The 17,748-nt window shown below is 34.1% G+C and overlaps 1 protein-coding gene across 1 annotated transcript in view; it reads left to right on the top strand.

Annotated features, from left to right (window-relative positions):
- The first annotated feature begins 203 nt into the window (after window positions 1–203).
- The window catches only part of LOC124633247 (heme peroxidase 2), a 39,657-nt gene continuing 22,112 nt past the window's right edge, over window positions 204–17,748 (top strand). The window contains exon 1 of the mRNA XM_047168419.1: window positions 204–434. Within this exon, the coding sequence (XP_047024375.1) occupies window positions 418–434 (17 nt within the window). The 5' untranslated portion in view covers window positions 204–417. The remainder of the gene's footprint in view (window positions 435–17,748) is intronic.

The raw sequence follows: 17,748 nt of genomic DNA on the forward strand, positions 1-17,748 counted from the left end.
ATGAACGACGGACGCTCACCGTGTCAGTAGCGCATAAATTGTTGCCGGTACGCGAAAATTTAATTTTGTCACCGAATACGCAACCGCTGGGAAGATAGCGTCATCGCTGAACGTAACCGCGGAGTTTGATAACTTAACTTTCTCTCAGGCGCTGCGCTGGCGGCTGCTGTACAGCTGAGGGAGCTCCAGGCACCAGCCTCATTCCGTCACTACCGTCGAGCCAGCACGTTCGCTACGAACGGAGCGCGCTCGCAACCGCTCCCGCGAAAATCGCGAACAAATTTTTCCACATTGACATTCGACCGTTCGATTTATAAAAACAAAAAGTGATCTGTTCAAACTAGTCGTGTTCTTTTGTTTTGTTCGAATTGATGTTTTTTTGAATAATTTAATCAGGTGTCTATTGTTAGCAGCAGCATGGGAACTATTAAAAAGTAAGTTGGCAATTTTTTACAAGTGATTTCTAGACTAAGATAGAGTTAATCAAGTACCAGGATATGAATTCCAAACAATAGAAAATTGAAACAATTTTAAGCGCTACCTATAAGTTTCTTACAAAGTAGAAGGGTCACGTGGGGTCAAATGTCATGGAACAATTCCATAACCCATCATCATCGTCAAACCTCGTCATTTGGCTATCTGGCAATCTCTAAACAGTTTCGCAAACTAAAGTATGAAGTGTCAAATCAACTGCTAAATTCCTCTCCTTTACTGAATGTAGGACAATGCCAATCGAGGCTACAAGTTCAGCTCGCTACAATATTCAAATGTTAAGTTATAAAGAGCACTCGTACGACAAATAATTAAGTATTGTGGCAATATTTTAGTAAATTGTGACCCAATTGGCAAGGCCATGTGCATTATTATAAATATACACATTAACTTTAAACTTGAGACATTCTCATACTATAATTTTCTTATAAACTTACCACCTGATTTCATGTTCTACAAACTTATTTTCAAGAACTAGTGTGCCAATTCTTGTTTCGAACTTATGACTTCAGAGGCGACAAATAGTAAGAGTTGCTTAACAATCGACCTTATTGTGGTAACCTTGTTAGTTAGAATCGCTTTAATTTGGCTAAAGTAGCTGTTGAACTTTGAGTTTGGTTCACCTGTGAACTGTGACCTGAGAATTGAGGTTTACATTCGTAACTCTAGCGTGTGCAAGCATCATTAATAAAGGATGTGTCCTACATAAACCTATGTAATATTTCCTGCTAGTGAACTTTACAGTGTATGCCTTGTTATGGTTTCATCCACTTATGAGTTACGTAACTTTATTTCCTGATGCATTATTTAACAGAAGATTTGAGTTCGAAGCTAGCGATAAATAGTTGTATGTGTAGCTAAGTTATGATTCTCGAACATGGAAAGTGGCGTGTAACAAATGCAATATTTAAAGTTACGTGTAGTATTGTAAACATTTAAGTAATATTTATCTAAGCGTTCGTAATAATTGGATAATGTGTTATACGTGAACACTCGAAAATAACACGTTGGTATTCTAAAGCCTTATTCGCGCCAACTTGTTTTATTTGCACGAAACTATTTGTGATTCTAAAAATAGTCTAAAATGAATTAATCTCGGCAACCTGTTTACGTGCTTGTCATGTTAATACTTCATTTGCTAACGTTATTGCTCAAGTTTTCCCCATTTTGACCCCTGTTGCATCTACTTGCATCGAAAATTACGTGTAGGTGGAGACCGAATCGCGGTCACCAAATTGTGATTACAAGAATGCCAACCTCTTTTCAGTTTAGAAACTAGTTAGTAACAACGATATTGTATAATGACAGTTTATGTCATCGTCTAAAGTCTTGAGAATACACGTGAATAGGCGTCTTAAGTTTTTGCAAACTATTTCCTAGTTCTAAGCGAACTATTTTCGTCTTACCATTTAAAACCTTGTGTAGTGAAGATGGAATGTTGTTTTTTGACGTCGACAGTAGACGAACATCCGCAATCTTTGTCAAAAGCCTCCTAAGAATGCGAATAACCAAACAAATACTTATACCCTAATAAGGTATAAGGATGTTGTTATTTTTATGTGTAATTATAGTACATTTAACGAATAGTATGGTGTCAGGTAAACGCCCTAGCAAGGTCACATTGAATTTTGTGATGGAAAGGTTAACATGATAAATGATCCGTTTTATACGTTCCTTTTTTGTTTTACCGCAATTTAATAATAATTTAACCACAGTAATCTTTTATTTTTGTCATTTATACCTAAATGTTCTTTCAAATAAGACTGAGACAACTGGATATATTACTCAGCTCTTAGTACACCGTCTTGCGTAGCTTATTATATGTGATGTTGTGTACCAATTTAAATAATATCTCTGATCTCATTAGGTAGTGTAATATATGAAAAAAAAAACATTTGACCAAAAATAGTTGCGTGTATTGTTAATAACATCTAAAGTTTCACCAATTGTCACCTTCACTGCCAATGTAATACTTAGGTACTAAGTGCTAATAAATTGTAAAAAATAGGCCAAATAAATATGGAATTCATGTCATGGTCGTTTGGTTTGCTTGTTATATTTTATTTGGATTTGTGCGAAACGACCAAAGCTAAGACTCATCGCCATCCCAATTAATATTAATCAAATTTTCGATAAAAGCTTAATCAAATCTTTACCATTATATTAAAGTTCATAATATCTATACATTTAAGTGTCGTACACTTATTTAAATATTTTCAAATTACAAATCTTTCAGTCTTTCAGCACTTACTTATTTGCAACAAATTGAAAGCCCACAAGGAAATCTTTAAAACTATCAAGCAAAATTGGATGTGTTTGATAGTTCGCTACTTAAGTGTGCAATAGATACAAGGAAAAATACTTATGTTTCCCTCGAAAGAGCAATAAGCTACATGTACTATAGCTAATAGGCTTTATAAACTGTATTAAGTTATAAAATGATACTCAGGATTGCGATGGAATGTGAGTATGACATACCAGCAACGATTGAGTTGTGGTGAACCACAGGTGTTACGTGGATTCTAATGTGATTAATAGTTACTCAATTCAATTATCAAATACAATTTCAATTTATCGTACACGTTTGTTAGTAGAAATTACTTTTTTGTCTGTGGAAAAGTTTTTCAAAATCCTGGCTTAGGTACAGAGCGAATTATTTGATGATCCTACGGCCGATATTTCAATCGCCAGATAATTTTTATCTAAGGAATAAATATTTCGGTCTTACATATTGTCTACACAAAAGCTGTCAAACATATTCTTCGGATAAAAGTTATATGGCGATTGAAAAATCGGCCCTTACCATTTTTATGGAAGCTAGACTACTGCTTAATAATGTTTGATATCAAAAATTATAACAAGCTTTTGCCTTGAAAATCTGAAAACTTCTACTGAAACTATTTTTAACCACTCTGAATCTTAGAAAAAAAATATGAGAACACCAAGTTTTCTTTAAAAAATAACAATGGACAGAAACGTCAACATTTCATTCCACGTGATTCCAGTAGCTTCATTATTTCTCACAGAAGCCAGATGCGACCAAGTGTTAGTAACCAGTATTTGAATAATGTGCATAGCTTGTTATGCAAGTACCTGTTGTCAGATAATTAAATGTAGATGTCTGGATGACCTGTCTTCCTCATTGCTGTGCGTTGCATAATACATGTGGAATAATTATGGAACTTTGGAGACATTTTGTCTGGTTGTCTGTTGAACGGAAAAGGCAAAAACCAGAACCTTTTGAAGGTATATGTAGGTCGTTTGAGATAGGTAGGATTCTGTAGAGTCTAACACGCATGACGTTTCGAGTAAATATTCGTCGTAAAACATGTGAATGTGTCGAATATAATGACTGAAAATTGCGAAAATCTCCGTGAACTTTAGCCTGTAACCTCCCAAAGTACTAACTACATAGTTAAGTATTTCTATTAGGCCTTATCGCTAAATGTGACTTGGACAAAGTCGCATAATTTCTATGTTTGCGGATAGTAAGTAAAGCCGAGGTTCCTTCTTGTATTAATCGATATGTAAATGAAATGAACAATAACACTTAACTTTAATAATATAGGAATTCAGCATAAATTAATCTTTCCAAGTAAGATGAACACATCATCGATAAAAACATATTTTCTCAATAATATCACAATCGTCATGAGGAAAATTCATGAATCTTATTATCTTTGCAATTAATGTTGTTTATGATAAAAATATGTCAAAAAATGTATCCTGTTAATTGAGACACGACCTAAGTTAAAATGATTCATTGTTGTTTTTCATAAGGAAATTAAATTGTTTAAAATAGGAACTAATTATTTCATGCGATAGAATAATCGAACGATAGATGTAGATTCAGATATAGCTACTGGGTATTTTTATTCAGATAATTACAATACGATACCGCTACAATTTAGAGGCACCAAATGGCATTTTCATTGCCAGAAACTTTACATGCAAAAAGAAAACACAGACAAAACAAAAGAAGCTAGCAACTTCCAAATTCAAACTTTCAAAACTCAAACATGTCGAACATCATTAACGTCAAAACATGTAGCTCATGCAATGATAAGCCAAAAGTTGACGCAATATCGCCGTGACACAGGCAGCAATGCAGGTCGCAATTGGAACATGTTGCACGCGCGGACGACTCATCGAACTCCTCACTAGGCTACTACTATTGCGCAATGGCCGCTGGATTACGCGCATGCGTGACTTCAATCTAAGCGACATATTAAGACGAACGGTTTTGGAGTAGGCGAAAGTTATGCTAGGTATTTGGAGTTAATTCGTAGCAAAAGTTTGTTGGGTCTTGTAATTTGTGTTGGATTTTTTCAGTTTTGCAATGGTAGAGACAGCGTTATGTATCATTTAATTTTACTGAGCCATAACCAATACTCCAACACAAATGTTTGTCAGGTAATTAAACCTGCAGGTCTCTCGACAAGAAGAGAACAATATTCAGGAGAAATGGAAATCGCAAAACTGAGACCTTACAATATTACAAATCGAAAAAAAGTTGAAAACAGGTTGGTAAAATCATTTTGTACTATTTTGTTCAAACGTGCACATAAATAAGTATAAAAAAAATCACCTCTAAATAACAACACCGCAACCAAAACTCAAACACAATTCTTATTTATTATCTAAAATAAAAAATGACACCGATTAAAATTGTTTAGTAACAAACGACCCATTGTTTATCCGAAAACAGAGGTCAGCACACACGAACTGTCCCGAGCTTGCGTATATAACGTACCCTTACGCAACTATGGGACCTCGACTTTCCGCTTACGCAACAAGTTTTCGATTTCTTCCAGCCCCGGGCGCATTCGCTTTCGTTCAACGCGAACGCGCCTTTGTCGAATAATGGCCGGCCACAGATTAATAAGCGTGGCTAGTTTGAATATTTATTTTTTTACCAAATCTACGTTTTATGCAGCGCCTTAATTTGTCGCTTCACGCTTCGTTTTGCTAATGGAAGCATTCTCAAGACCGTCAATTTCAAGTCAAACAGAATGATCAAATGCTTGTTCAGATGATAATGTTTGCTTTGATTTTTAAATGTTTACTGAGCTGTATGAAAATTATATAGGTACACGCGGTGGTATTGAAAACCCCCATCTTTTTCTGAAGTACGTTAAAAATACTCCACAGAGTTACAGGCGCGCAATTTTTAAGTTGAGGAAACCACAAAAAGGTAGGTAAATGGGCAAACGAACATAATTTGACATGATGTCCTCCCAGACGTGTTCATCGACGGCGACACCCTGTCAATTCCCGGCAATCTGTCTTCGCATGAGCGAAACTGACGAAACTGGCGAAACTGACAAATTCGGGTTGGCAAGTCACTACCGGGCCCACGAGGGCCCACGAGGGCCCGGTAGTGACTTACACATGATGCACAGTAGAGTCTGAGCTCTCCGTTTGCATTAAATGTGTAATTGTTAATTACAAAATTTAATAACACACCATGAGGTGTACAAGCTATCTCTACACTTCTACAGCACTTGACCCGCTAATTAATTTTAAAGATAAATAAAATAAGCACTTGCTGTATAAAATTAAACATAATGTACGCGAGTCGTCAATCTCGGTTCGAATCTTGGTCCATTCATGAGCCGTCCTTACGTAACCGCACATTAGCTTAGACGCTGTCAATCACAGAGGTTCATTATATCAATAAAAACGTTAAATAACTTCATCTAAATACGAGTTCACGGAAGAACATGTATGTACAACCGGAACTCTAGGATTCCTAGAAAAGACGATTGTAAATGATGATGCTACCTTTTACGATCATAAGATCCGTGTGAAAAACCATTACTTAAAACAGTCATAAACAACTGCTAGGAATTTGAATAACTGTAGTCCAGTTCAGAAAAACAGTCAGTTTTATAGCCATTTTCCCGGATTTCTTTGTATTATTAACTAACTATTGTTTATTTGTTCGTATTATTTATACTGATTCATGCGAAGATGTTTACGGGAATAAATCATGATGTGACGCTTATCGTAAATCCTCTCGGTGCATAACTCGTGCCAAGGTAAATTACAAGTAATTAATTCGAAGGGTTATTTATACGACTATTGTAAATAACATAGGAATAATCCAACGAATGACTTTTTGATCTGGTAATCGTAAGTGCAACTAAAGTCGGATGGGAAATAAGAGTCGATGATTAGGTATGACGCCTCATGTCTCTGCCTAATCTATATTGATGGAAAGCAGGAATAATGTTGTTTTGATACAACTTAATCGGTGTTAAATATACATTTTCAATAGCTTACCAAAAGCTTTCTCTCCAAGTTCTTGTTATTGAAACACTCGTCATTCAATTAGTAGCCGCACCCACTCAGTGTTGAAATTGGATAATTTAGCATTTACTCATGAATTTAATTGTACACTGCAACTTACACAATACTGCTTGTTACTAAGCTAACTTGGCTGTAGGTAGGAACAAGCTTATTAAACTGTAGTACGACAAATTATATGAACTCAAAATGAATATAATCGTCTATCCTCGTTTTATGCAAATATCATTCGGGAATAGTGTAATCTTTTTTCAGTGCTGGAATTATATGTTATTACAGTTTAATGTTTTTAAAATTCAATACATATTTTTAAAATTCCTTTTTTATAAAACGTCAAATCATTGTAGGATATAACATTGTGTCTTTACATGGTACAAAAAATTCAATATATCTGTTACAGCAAGTCAATAAAATCGATTATTTAGTGACATTGTCCTTTCTCTTAGATTGTTAGCAGTTCATAACAAATGCGTACGGTGGTAGACCAACCGGGTGTATATGGCTGCGAAGGCCAAATGACCGACTGGTAAGTGTTACGGTCGCTTTGACGGTTAGGTAACCCGCGTGCTCATCATTACGGCATAACAACGGAGTAATAATGAATTTTCTTCCTTCCTTACATATTGCACAATATTACTGCATGCCACTGACATAACTGTTTTTGTGCGTACTTAAATCTTGCGTGTAAGCATATTGACTTGGTGTAATTAAAGGCAGATCTTATTTTTATTTTTTGTTGAAGATGCACACACGGAACTTATACAAAGTACGGTATCGCTTCCGCTTCACTATCGTAAACCTCTAATGTTTCGTGTCTAAACTAACCAATAAATCGATGATGCTAACGACCTAATAATTCTTTATTATAGTTCATCAATTTGTAATGTTGATGCTTACAAATGCGCTTAGAATCTTATATTTATTGACTGAGTAAGCCTTGCACCTGGGCGGAACTAAAAAGGCGAGGTTCCACTAATTGTATTATTTCCCTATCTTGAAATCTACTGAATAGGCGCTTGGGGCCTAATAACTCAGTCTTTCAAGGCTACGAGTCATTTAAAGCATGAACTTGCCCCTTGAAATCGACAGGTTAATTTGTATTGATTACAAAACTGTAATTTTACAGTACCAAGCTTTCTAATACGACATTGAGAAGAAAATGTATTTGGTAACTTTAGATTTACGTCGAGATTCACCGCCCAACTATAAAAAATGGGCAACTGACTGTTTTAATTATACTGTACGCATTAAAAGATTCATAGAGGCGAGACAAAATAAATAAGTATGAAACGCTCTAATTGCAACATTTCTCTATGATTGTCATTACAGTACTCTTTCTTAATTTGGATATGTTTATTTGTAATTTGTTTATTATGAAGCTTAACTAATAAAATTCGCAAGAAATATGTTTTTCAAAGTTGGGGTCTAATATGGTTGTTAAATACCGAACAAAAACGAATACTTTACTAACGTATTAACTACCATAAATAGGCATAATGGTTACATACAAATCACCATAAAACTCGCCGATTTGTTGTTGATATTTAAAGCTTTAGCGAACTTTGACCCCTGTAGGAAAACTTCGCAACCAAAATTACATACTAACCTATACCTAGTTACTGTGACTTGGCCAATCACAAAGCCACAACATAAAGGAACGACTCAGCGAATGAAATGCTTATATTGAGGGGGCTGGTCAGTTGGCCCACAAGATTGCGTTATCCGTGACGTCATATTATAGTCCATTCTTCGATTTCTGATCGTGATTTCCCACATCATCTGACGTCATTCAAAGTACAGATCCCGCTTTTTTATACCGACTACGCATGGTACGAAAAAAGATGATCTGATGATCTGTTGTGTTGGGTTAAAATACAAAGCGGAACAATAATTTGTTTTGAATAGTTTTTTTGTCTGAGGTATTATTTATTCATTAGTTGTCTAAATACTTACTTAAATATTACTTGCCGTGTTATACTGTTTAATGATACATAGGTACTTGAGTTTTTTGTGATGTCAATCCCTGTTGTTTTGTGTAGCTTTTTAAATAAAACTTTACCTTTTTCAAATAACTAGTTTTGAATATATGACCAGAGGCAGTATTTCAAACTTAATCGGCAATACCGCTCTACTGACATTTGCTAAAACATAATAACGAAATTTCTGATAATACTGAGTAATTCTAAACTTGTAATGTTACCTAAGTCATATCCTTCTTTGAGCTCGGCAATAGATTAAGTATGTTAGAGAAAGATTGTATTGCTGTGACATCTTCTTTTCGAAATCTTCCGACCCGACAACAGCTTTAATACTCATGACTGTAGTAGTCCCATGCCTAATAGAAAAGATTATAAATAGGTACTTGTTTATATCTCAGGATGTCACTTTTGTACAAATAAGGTATCGGCGCATGCCAACTTATCAAGTTATCAAGTCTCACCAAAGGTCACGACTACACATATTAGGAAGTAATTAAAGGCCAATCAACCTCTCTTTAAACTATTATTGTCAATAATTACAATCGCGCCATAGTAATAAGACAGCTAATAAAAACGTTAAACAAAGGAACTACGTTTACGCTTTCCGCTGTTTCAATTTGTCTGATTGGATAGAGGCGGCCGATAACTTCTAGTTTTCATCTTGAAGTTGAACAATAGAAACTTCATACTTACTTGACGAGCTGTAAACAGTGTTAAACCTGTTACCTGTAATGTGCATTTATCTCTTTACATAATAGTTCTAAAGTATTTAATTCAGTGAGAATATCGTGAATTACTCATCACTGATTGCTAAACAATTGGGTGCTGTATTCAAATTGATTTGTTATCTTGTATCTCTGCGTGATCGAGCCGTAAGCGTTTTGTACGAAAAAACTAAAAGCTGGGTACATTGTGTGCCCATCACAAATAATCGTTGTTGACAGTCCGATTAAGTACATGTTTAATAGTCGATGGAGCGGTGCTAAGTGTTGTGTCTACTACTATTAAAAGTGATGACATATTTAGTACCACCAGACATATAAAAAAACAACTTCAACTCGAGATTTAAAAAACGGTCATACTTAACAATACTTGTTTTGTTTGTCAGATATTCACACCAAAGCACGCCACTTGGAAGCATATTGCGTGTCTCTAATTTTAAATTAAAATAAGATAGACACATTTTAAAGGCAACAATCTAAGCGTAAATAATATCATCAGAACTACACGCTAGCTGTTCACAACGCAGCCTTAAGATATTTATGATTTCCGACTTAAAAATGATTGTAGCCGTGAGAAAGTATGTTTATTAAGCCCATTAATAATGTCAGAAGCGGATTATCAGGCAGAAAATTAACGTTAAGAAACCACTTATTAACAATTGTTGTTAAATTGTGTTGCGTAACGCGCGTCGTCTAGCTTCTCAGAAACAACTTGATTAGGTAATGTTGGTATTTGACCGCTCCGACTTTGAATAGCAAACTGAGAAATATCTGCAAATAGGTAAGAACTTAGACTTCGTTAATTATAAAAATCCTTTGAAAAATTCGTACTGAATTTTATTGTTGTAAATTCTTCGTAGGATGTTAATTATTTTGATCATATTTTATCGTTTATTAACAAGAATTTACCTCAGGAAATGTAAACAGTAATTTGGAAGTTTAACATATTAATCTAATCATTCAAAGACATAAAAAGGTCATAAACACATAATTAGTCTGATTATTATATCTCGTTAGTTTAGATACCAACCCAAAGTTAGCATGGCTGCGAGTTGTGCGTAAACTCTCGAAAAAGGCACGAAACCTCAACCAAAAGGAATCACGCACAAGTGAGTCATACTTAAAACAATGCTTTGTTTTATCCAGATCTGAAGTATGAATTGCTAGTTTTTATTTAACCAGCCTACAATTTCACCTTTTGAAATACCGGCTGTTCAGAGTTGATCACTACGCAACGTCAAGGCTAATAATTTTCACATTCCGATACCCAGCTATTTTAACAGAACCAATTCTTTAGTGTTTTTTAGAAATAAATTGAATAATAATAACGTATAAAAAATATTTATTTCGGCAAGATATTTTTCTGATATACGCCTACGCCTATCATATATTCTATCCTAGTGTCGTACATACATTTTTCTGAATAACGCCATAAATATAGACAAAAGATAAGAACCAGTCTTCGACGGCAAACTTATATCTTCGGAATGACCTACAGTCACACGATGGCATTATCTAATATGGAAAGAAATCTTCGTAACACATAAAACACGCCTTTGTCTTTACTTTACGATTTCCTCGAACAAATATTTTACACGCCTATCTGAAGTATTCGTTAAAGAATATTAATGCCTTTTAATTAATTAGAATAAATATACATTAGTTACATCAGATGTTCTTTATTAGCCATGGTGTTCGATAAAATACGTCGAGGCCTCTTTAACATTATACATTTTCATTTTTCCAGCACCACGTATCAAATATCGATGTATTCCGAAAAAATAAGGCCAAACTCAACAACACTTTTGCCCATTATCAATACGACAATACTATGGTGCATTGAAATTAATGTTATGTGTGAGTTGGGTCCTAGTCGTATTTGAAACTTAACCTATGAGGTAAATGCTAAAGCATATAACTTAAGATTCTCAGCAATAATGAGTGGCAGGTGAAGTGGTCGTTACAATGTCAGCTGTACTTCTCTCGTCCAGACAAAAGCGTGTGATACATACATACGTAATTTTCAATACTGATTTTCACTTTTGAATGTCTCACACGTTCGAAACAGCCAACTAGCATCACATTGTGGGAGTTTAGGTAACCGTTTTTCCCCGAGCTCGACAGGGTTTTCGCAAGCGCGTTGCTACACTGAGTCCACGTTAATTGGCGTGGCCTATAGCACATTTATCCGATAACCACATCGTACTGGGAGTGTTAAATTTAATTTGGTAAGGTTACCGTCTCGTGATGTTTGGCGTTTCAGCGTTAACTTGGTCACCGAGTCGATCAAGCGTGAAGATCGATGATTGTGTTAGATTTCCGCTACTGAGTTAAGCAAATGTTAGTGATTGCAGGTTTTATTGACCCATCTCTTGGGAAACACGTAGAAAGGAAGCAACGTCCTATCTCCGAAGAACACAGCGCGGCGTTTAAAACATTTTACTCACTTTGCTTTATTATTGAACCGATTTCAATTAAACTTGCGTAAAAGTGTCTGGTTTCATAAAACCGTTGCACGTAAACGCTTTTAATTTTTAAACACATTTTCACGAAACAGTCTGTAAATAACAAGACCACTTTTTCAGGCGAACAAAGATTGGACATTTTTTTATTAAAAAAAAAGAATTGTACAAGCTGCCAGCAAAAAAGACAAAACAGGTTGTAATAATTGTAAATCTCTAAGAGGCATAAAGTGTCTGTGTCCCATTCAAATATTTAGCAGGCATGCATAAGAAAACAAACAGTGTTGTAGTGGGGACTCCAAGTCACATGATAGCGGTTGCAAAAGACCCGCATGCACGTAAACACATCACCTTACGTCACACAAACATACGCAAAATGCGGAAACGCTTAAACTATCGGCTTGTTTGTACGTGAAAATAAATAAACGGGTATTATTAACCTGTAATGCTTAATAACGTTAGTAACGTAATTCATTAATTTTGCGTTAAGTTGTAAAAAAATATTTCTTATGTAAAACCTTAAAAAAAGTGTCCCAGCGCAATTCCAAATTCATGAAAAAATTCTGGATCATTTGCAAAACATACATCAGAACAAGTTAAATGTCAACAATTAATTAATTTATGTTCAAATGCCGGAGTTCAGTTCAACTAGCCCATAAGCGGCATGTAAAACGAACATACGAGTAGAACATACCGCATTTCCTGACATTATAATTACGATAACTACATATTCGATTCACATGTGTATCGTATATTGAAGAAGCATTCAGGATGTAGTCTGTCTAGATATAAAGGTCGACAGGTGTCCGACTCGTGAGGTCATCTACGTGCGTTCCAATCACGTGCTCAAGTTTTTGTTGTACCCATTATATTCAATTAAACCTACATCAAAATTATATCGATATTGTAGGGCCGACGGCAAAACCCAACACAAAATTAAAAACATTTTTTTTTTGCACGCATTATTTTTATAACCTCAACCAATAACAGTTGCATGTTAATTTCAATCAATTGAATATTTAAATATAAACTATATTCTATTTCTTATAAAACATTTTAAAATAAAAAGAGTTTCTTTCATATTTTTTAAAACGTTCTCCAATAATGTTGGCTGCTTAGTTCGAAATTCAAAATTATTGAATGCAAAGAAAAAAAATGCGCGAGCAAACATTCTGGACAGCTATTAATTTAATAAAATTGCAATTTGTATTCATCTGTTTATAATCTTTCGTATTCATTTACTTAAAATAATTAATTTAGCTTTTTATCTCTAAATGAATAGTTATACCGAATATGAATCATCTTTCGCTGGAAAGTCGAGTGCGTAACTACCTAAATTGTGAGTATTTCTTTTTCATCTCTTGTTTTCACTAATAGGCCTAGATATTAATGATTTGATCCTTTTTCATAATAATAATACGACATAATAAAATCTACAAATTCCAAAAAAACTCAAATGATTCTTAGAAACGAGTTTTTAATTATTTTTATACGAATAAGTACATACTTATATAAGCTTAATCGAACTTTGATATGGACTTACGGACTCGCATTTTTATACTTAACTAAATAACAGGTTGTTTTATCAATATTAAATGTTCAATGACCCGACACTAGTAAAAACTTTTTGAAAAAGGTATAGGAGGTGATTATATTTTGTGTCGATGCCTGAAAAACAATACGAAATGGACTGTAGGCAATAAATTAAGTTAGGATGTTGTACCTGTAAAATGTTTTTCTTTTGATTAAAAGTAATTATTAGTTAGATGTTTTAAAATATGTTTTTCAATGCTTTTAAAAATATTATAATGGGTATAATTTACTACCTAAGTATTATGTCTTCATTAAATTTTATAGTCACCTTTTTTGTACAGATAGCTACCCAAAGTAAATTACTTAATTATTGACATTACATACAGGCAATCATTTTTTTGTTTTACCTATTCTTATTGTATCTAAATACTGTATGTATGTGTGTGTGTATGTCCTATTATTATTTAGTTTTTTCTAAAAATGTACAACATTTAATTCATTAAAATACTGTCCCCTTAGGCATTTAGTAACACGTTTATAATAATGACGTCTTCGCAAAAAAAGTAAATGATCGTTCAGGAAGTAAACCCAGGCTTATTAATTAAAATTTTAGTGCTAAAATTCTCAAGCTTGTAATTACCATTAATATTATGCACAATGCAGTAGAGTCGGCGAAAACTTTGAACTTACGTTAATATTAATTGATTCAATAAATGTACTTATTTATATACATAGGTACCTACTTAATATAAAGTACACCCAATGTAAAAAATATACTTATTTATTAATTAAATTAATTATTACCTACACACGTTAAGTACGTAAGCAACATTTTAAGACCTAAATCGTAAGTTCGCTTACATTGTAAATGAACCGAACATATTATATTATTGTCATATCTAGGACAGACGTTAATCCACGTCTTACAAATAGGTCAACGTTCACTAAGCCGATCTACTTTCAACTTTAATCTGAGCCTTTCATTCCACTAAGGCCCAAGATCATTTACAACATACCTAATCGTCCTTTTTTTGTTAAAACCACTGTTTAGTTTGAAAATTGAACGTGAAAAGACTGAACACTTAAGAATTTTAAGATTACTGAGGTTTATGTTGTTGGTGAACTTGATCCTTACTTACTAGCGCGTTTGTGTGACCTCAATCATTGCTCGTTTGCCAAAATCTAGTCGAACTTAGGCGAGTACCTCAAGCATGGTTGTCCCATTCTGTGCAAATCACTCGACTATACGCAACCTTCTCAAACAAACAATGGGCGTTGGAATAAATCTCCAGCATCCTAGACTACATACTTGGATATAAATTGTCTAGAAATGCCATTTTATTTACAAAAAGCTTTCGTATTATCAGATATTAAGAATGTCATTTATGACTGCATAAAGAAATGATTTCTCTAAGTGTGATCAATCTTGAAATGAACTACAAAAAATCTATTGGTTTCAACATTAATTAAGTCCAATTCCGTGTAATGAGCCCAGCATAGAATGCATAAATTGAACCGACATTCTTTGTCCACGAGTCGCATCCAGTGCAACTATTTTCCCTCAAGTTTCGCCACATTTGACCTTGTCCAACATACAGTAGCGATATCCATTTTAAATATTCAAACTTTTTAGTCACGTAATACTGGCCAGCACACTTTCGCTTCAATACAACAGTACGTAATGTAATGATTAAGAATAATAATATACACGAGTGGCTACACGTTTTCTTATTGTCTTTGTGGCATTGAATTCGTATGTATATAATTAGCTTCTTGAATGACCTTCACAAAAAGCTCTTCATGTTTATTCGAGTTTTCAGAACTTTTGGAATATCGGAAGCAATTATTTTAGAGGATAATGACACCTTATCATGGCGCTTACTTTCGGAGCTGGATAATTGGGATTTTTATGAGACATTTTATTCGCTATTTATTAATAATTTCAACTGTTTATTACTGTACATGGTATAAAATATTAATAATTATTTGAAACCTACCTATCGCATACCTAATCAAAGTTTTATAGACAATTGCCGCCACATAAATACAAAATGGTCGTGTAATAACAATGAAACATGTTTCAATTAAAGAGTATATTTTCCGATATCTTTCTAAATAATATCCTAGATAAATTACTCATCTTGTTACGTTGTTACTCTTTCATACGTCATTGTATCATGATACCTACAATTTCAATTACTTGGTAAATGCATAAATAGGTATTTATGTAAAATATCATCGAACATCCTGCAATTCCACGATACAATGTATGACTATGAGCTATTTTTGTGTTGTTCAAATTATGTAATGTGTTCGTGAAATCCGGGAGAGTGAAAGTGGCAAGTTGACATTTAGTCATATCGTGCACACTGCCAGCTGACTCTGACCGGTTGCTGCTCCTTTCAAGGCGAGAAGAACAAAAAATAACTGGCTATGCCACATACCTACTTCACGTAACATAAATCATTATATTTCGATTAATAATCATCAAAAACAAAAACTTTTCATGAACAAGAACTTTAATTAAATTTTTATATCTGCAAAATTATAAGTTCAAAAAAGAGTCATTGCATGTACATAGATAAAATTATTCAAATTGACCTCAAGATCAAGCATGAGCATCATTATGGCTGAAAACATGGGTACTGCCGTAATTGCTTCATCTTTCAAATCGTGTCTCACGAAAACCCTACTTACGTGAGGATGGTATGATCTGTTTCCACAATGCTGACATGAGCTAGCCTCGGTACATTTACACGTTGCACGTTCACCTTAAAACAAAAATATTCGTTTTGAAAGAATGTCAAATACTTATGTCAAATACTTGGAAAGGCAGCATTCTTTTGAAAACGTTACAGCCAAAAAGCTCGAGAGAACGGTGAAACTATTTGTTAAATGCGCACAGAATTGTTGTGCAAATTAGATAGTTTCTCACGTGTAATTGTTTTACTTTCTTTCCCGTCTAATCATCGTTGTACGTAGTACATCTGCTTTATCGAGATGACCATGATTCAGCTCGCATCGTGAGTTAGTGAATTTGATTGTTTTGGTACACAATACTATTTTTATTATGAAAAGGAAATAACTTAAATATAAATATTTCTTTGAGAATATAGATATGTACCCAACAAGATACTGGCTCTATTTTATGCTAGATTTTAAACACCCGAATGCGTACGAAACATTAATAACTGTCAAATAAATAACAGATTCTGCTACCACATTACTTTGAACTGACATTCGATTTATAATGTGAGTATTAATTTTAACTTAACAGTCAATCTGTAGGTGCAAACCTTTCAGAGAGATGGCAGCTGCTGAATAGGTAGATAAAATTTATCTTTTACATCCCTGCTAGGAAATGAAAAGCTTGTCCTAGGTAATGAATTAAATGACATAAATGTACTCACTCATACTAAAAACCAAAGCTCTTAATGCATACCTCATTCGATCTTTAGATCCACAATAAAATCTTGTTCCATTATACTTGAATGTTTTCAATCAATTTTATGACAACTTGGCTTGTCATTGTAACCTTTAAACGACATGGAATGTTGATTAATTGGTTTCGGACCAGTGAACCCTATTCGAATAGAAAGTAAGATGTACGGTTTAACCGGCGAGATGTCATAAGAGATCATAGATAAAAATGAAAGCATAACTTGTGGTTCCAGCGGTCGGGGAAGTGATTACACTTCCTATGTGAACCGATATTGTGTAGTGCTAGTTTGTGTATAGTTAATACTTAACTGACAGTAAAAAAGTAGCTTTTCAATTTGGCTACACGTTTATTTTAACACAACACTACGATATTGCAATCTAAAGAATCAAACGCCCTATACAATTTCTGATCCCTTTCAGTAGAGATACCTGTATGCCCAATCTTATTTTACCAATGATACCTCTAGTTAAGGTATATCTAAATTTAACTTGAGTACAGTTAAACTCAATCATCTTTATAGCATAGTAAACTATAATTCTGGGAATAAATTATTTTTGATGAATAACGGTACGTGCGTAGTTATTGAAAAGTTGCATAGATGCAATCAACCGTGTTGACTCCAAGAACCGTTTGGGAACACCATAATTATAGTAATTTTCCATTTGCTTCTGATATTTTCCCGTTAATCTTTGACGTAAACGTGCATATTTATGAGAAGGAAAACTCCACACATGTCATGTACACATATTTGGTCCGTACACTAAAGTATAACATATAGTTAAAAATGTAATCAATTGGTCTGCATCCTT

The sequence above is a fragment of the Helicoverpa zea genome, chromosome 9, assembly GCF_022581195.2.
Source record: "Helicoverpa zea isolate HzStark_Cry1AcR chromosome 9, ilHelZeax1.1, whole genome shotgun sequence".
NCBI lineage: Eukaryota > Metazoa > Arthropoda > Insecta > Lepidoptera > Noctuidae > Helicoverpa > Helicoverpa zea.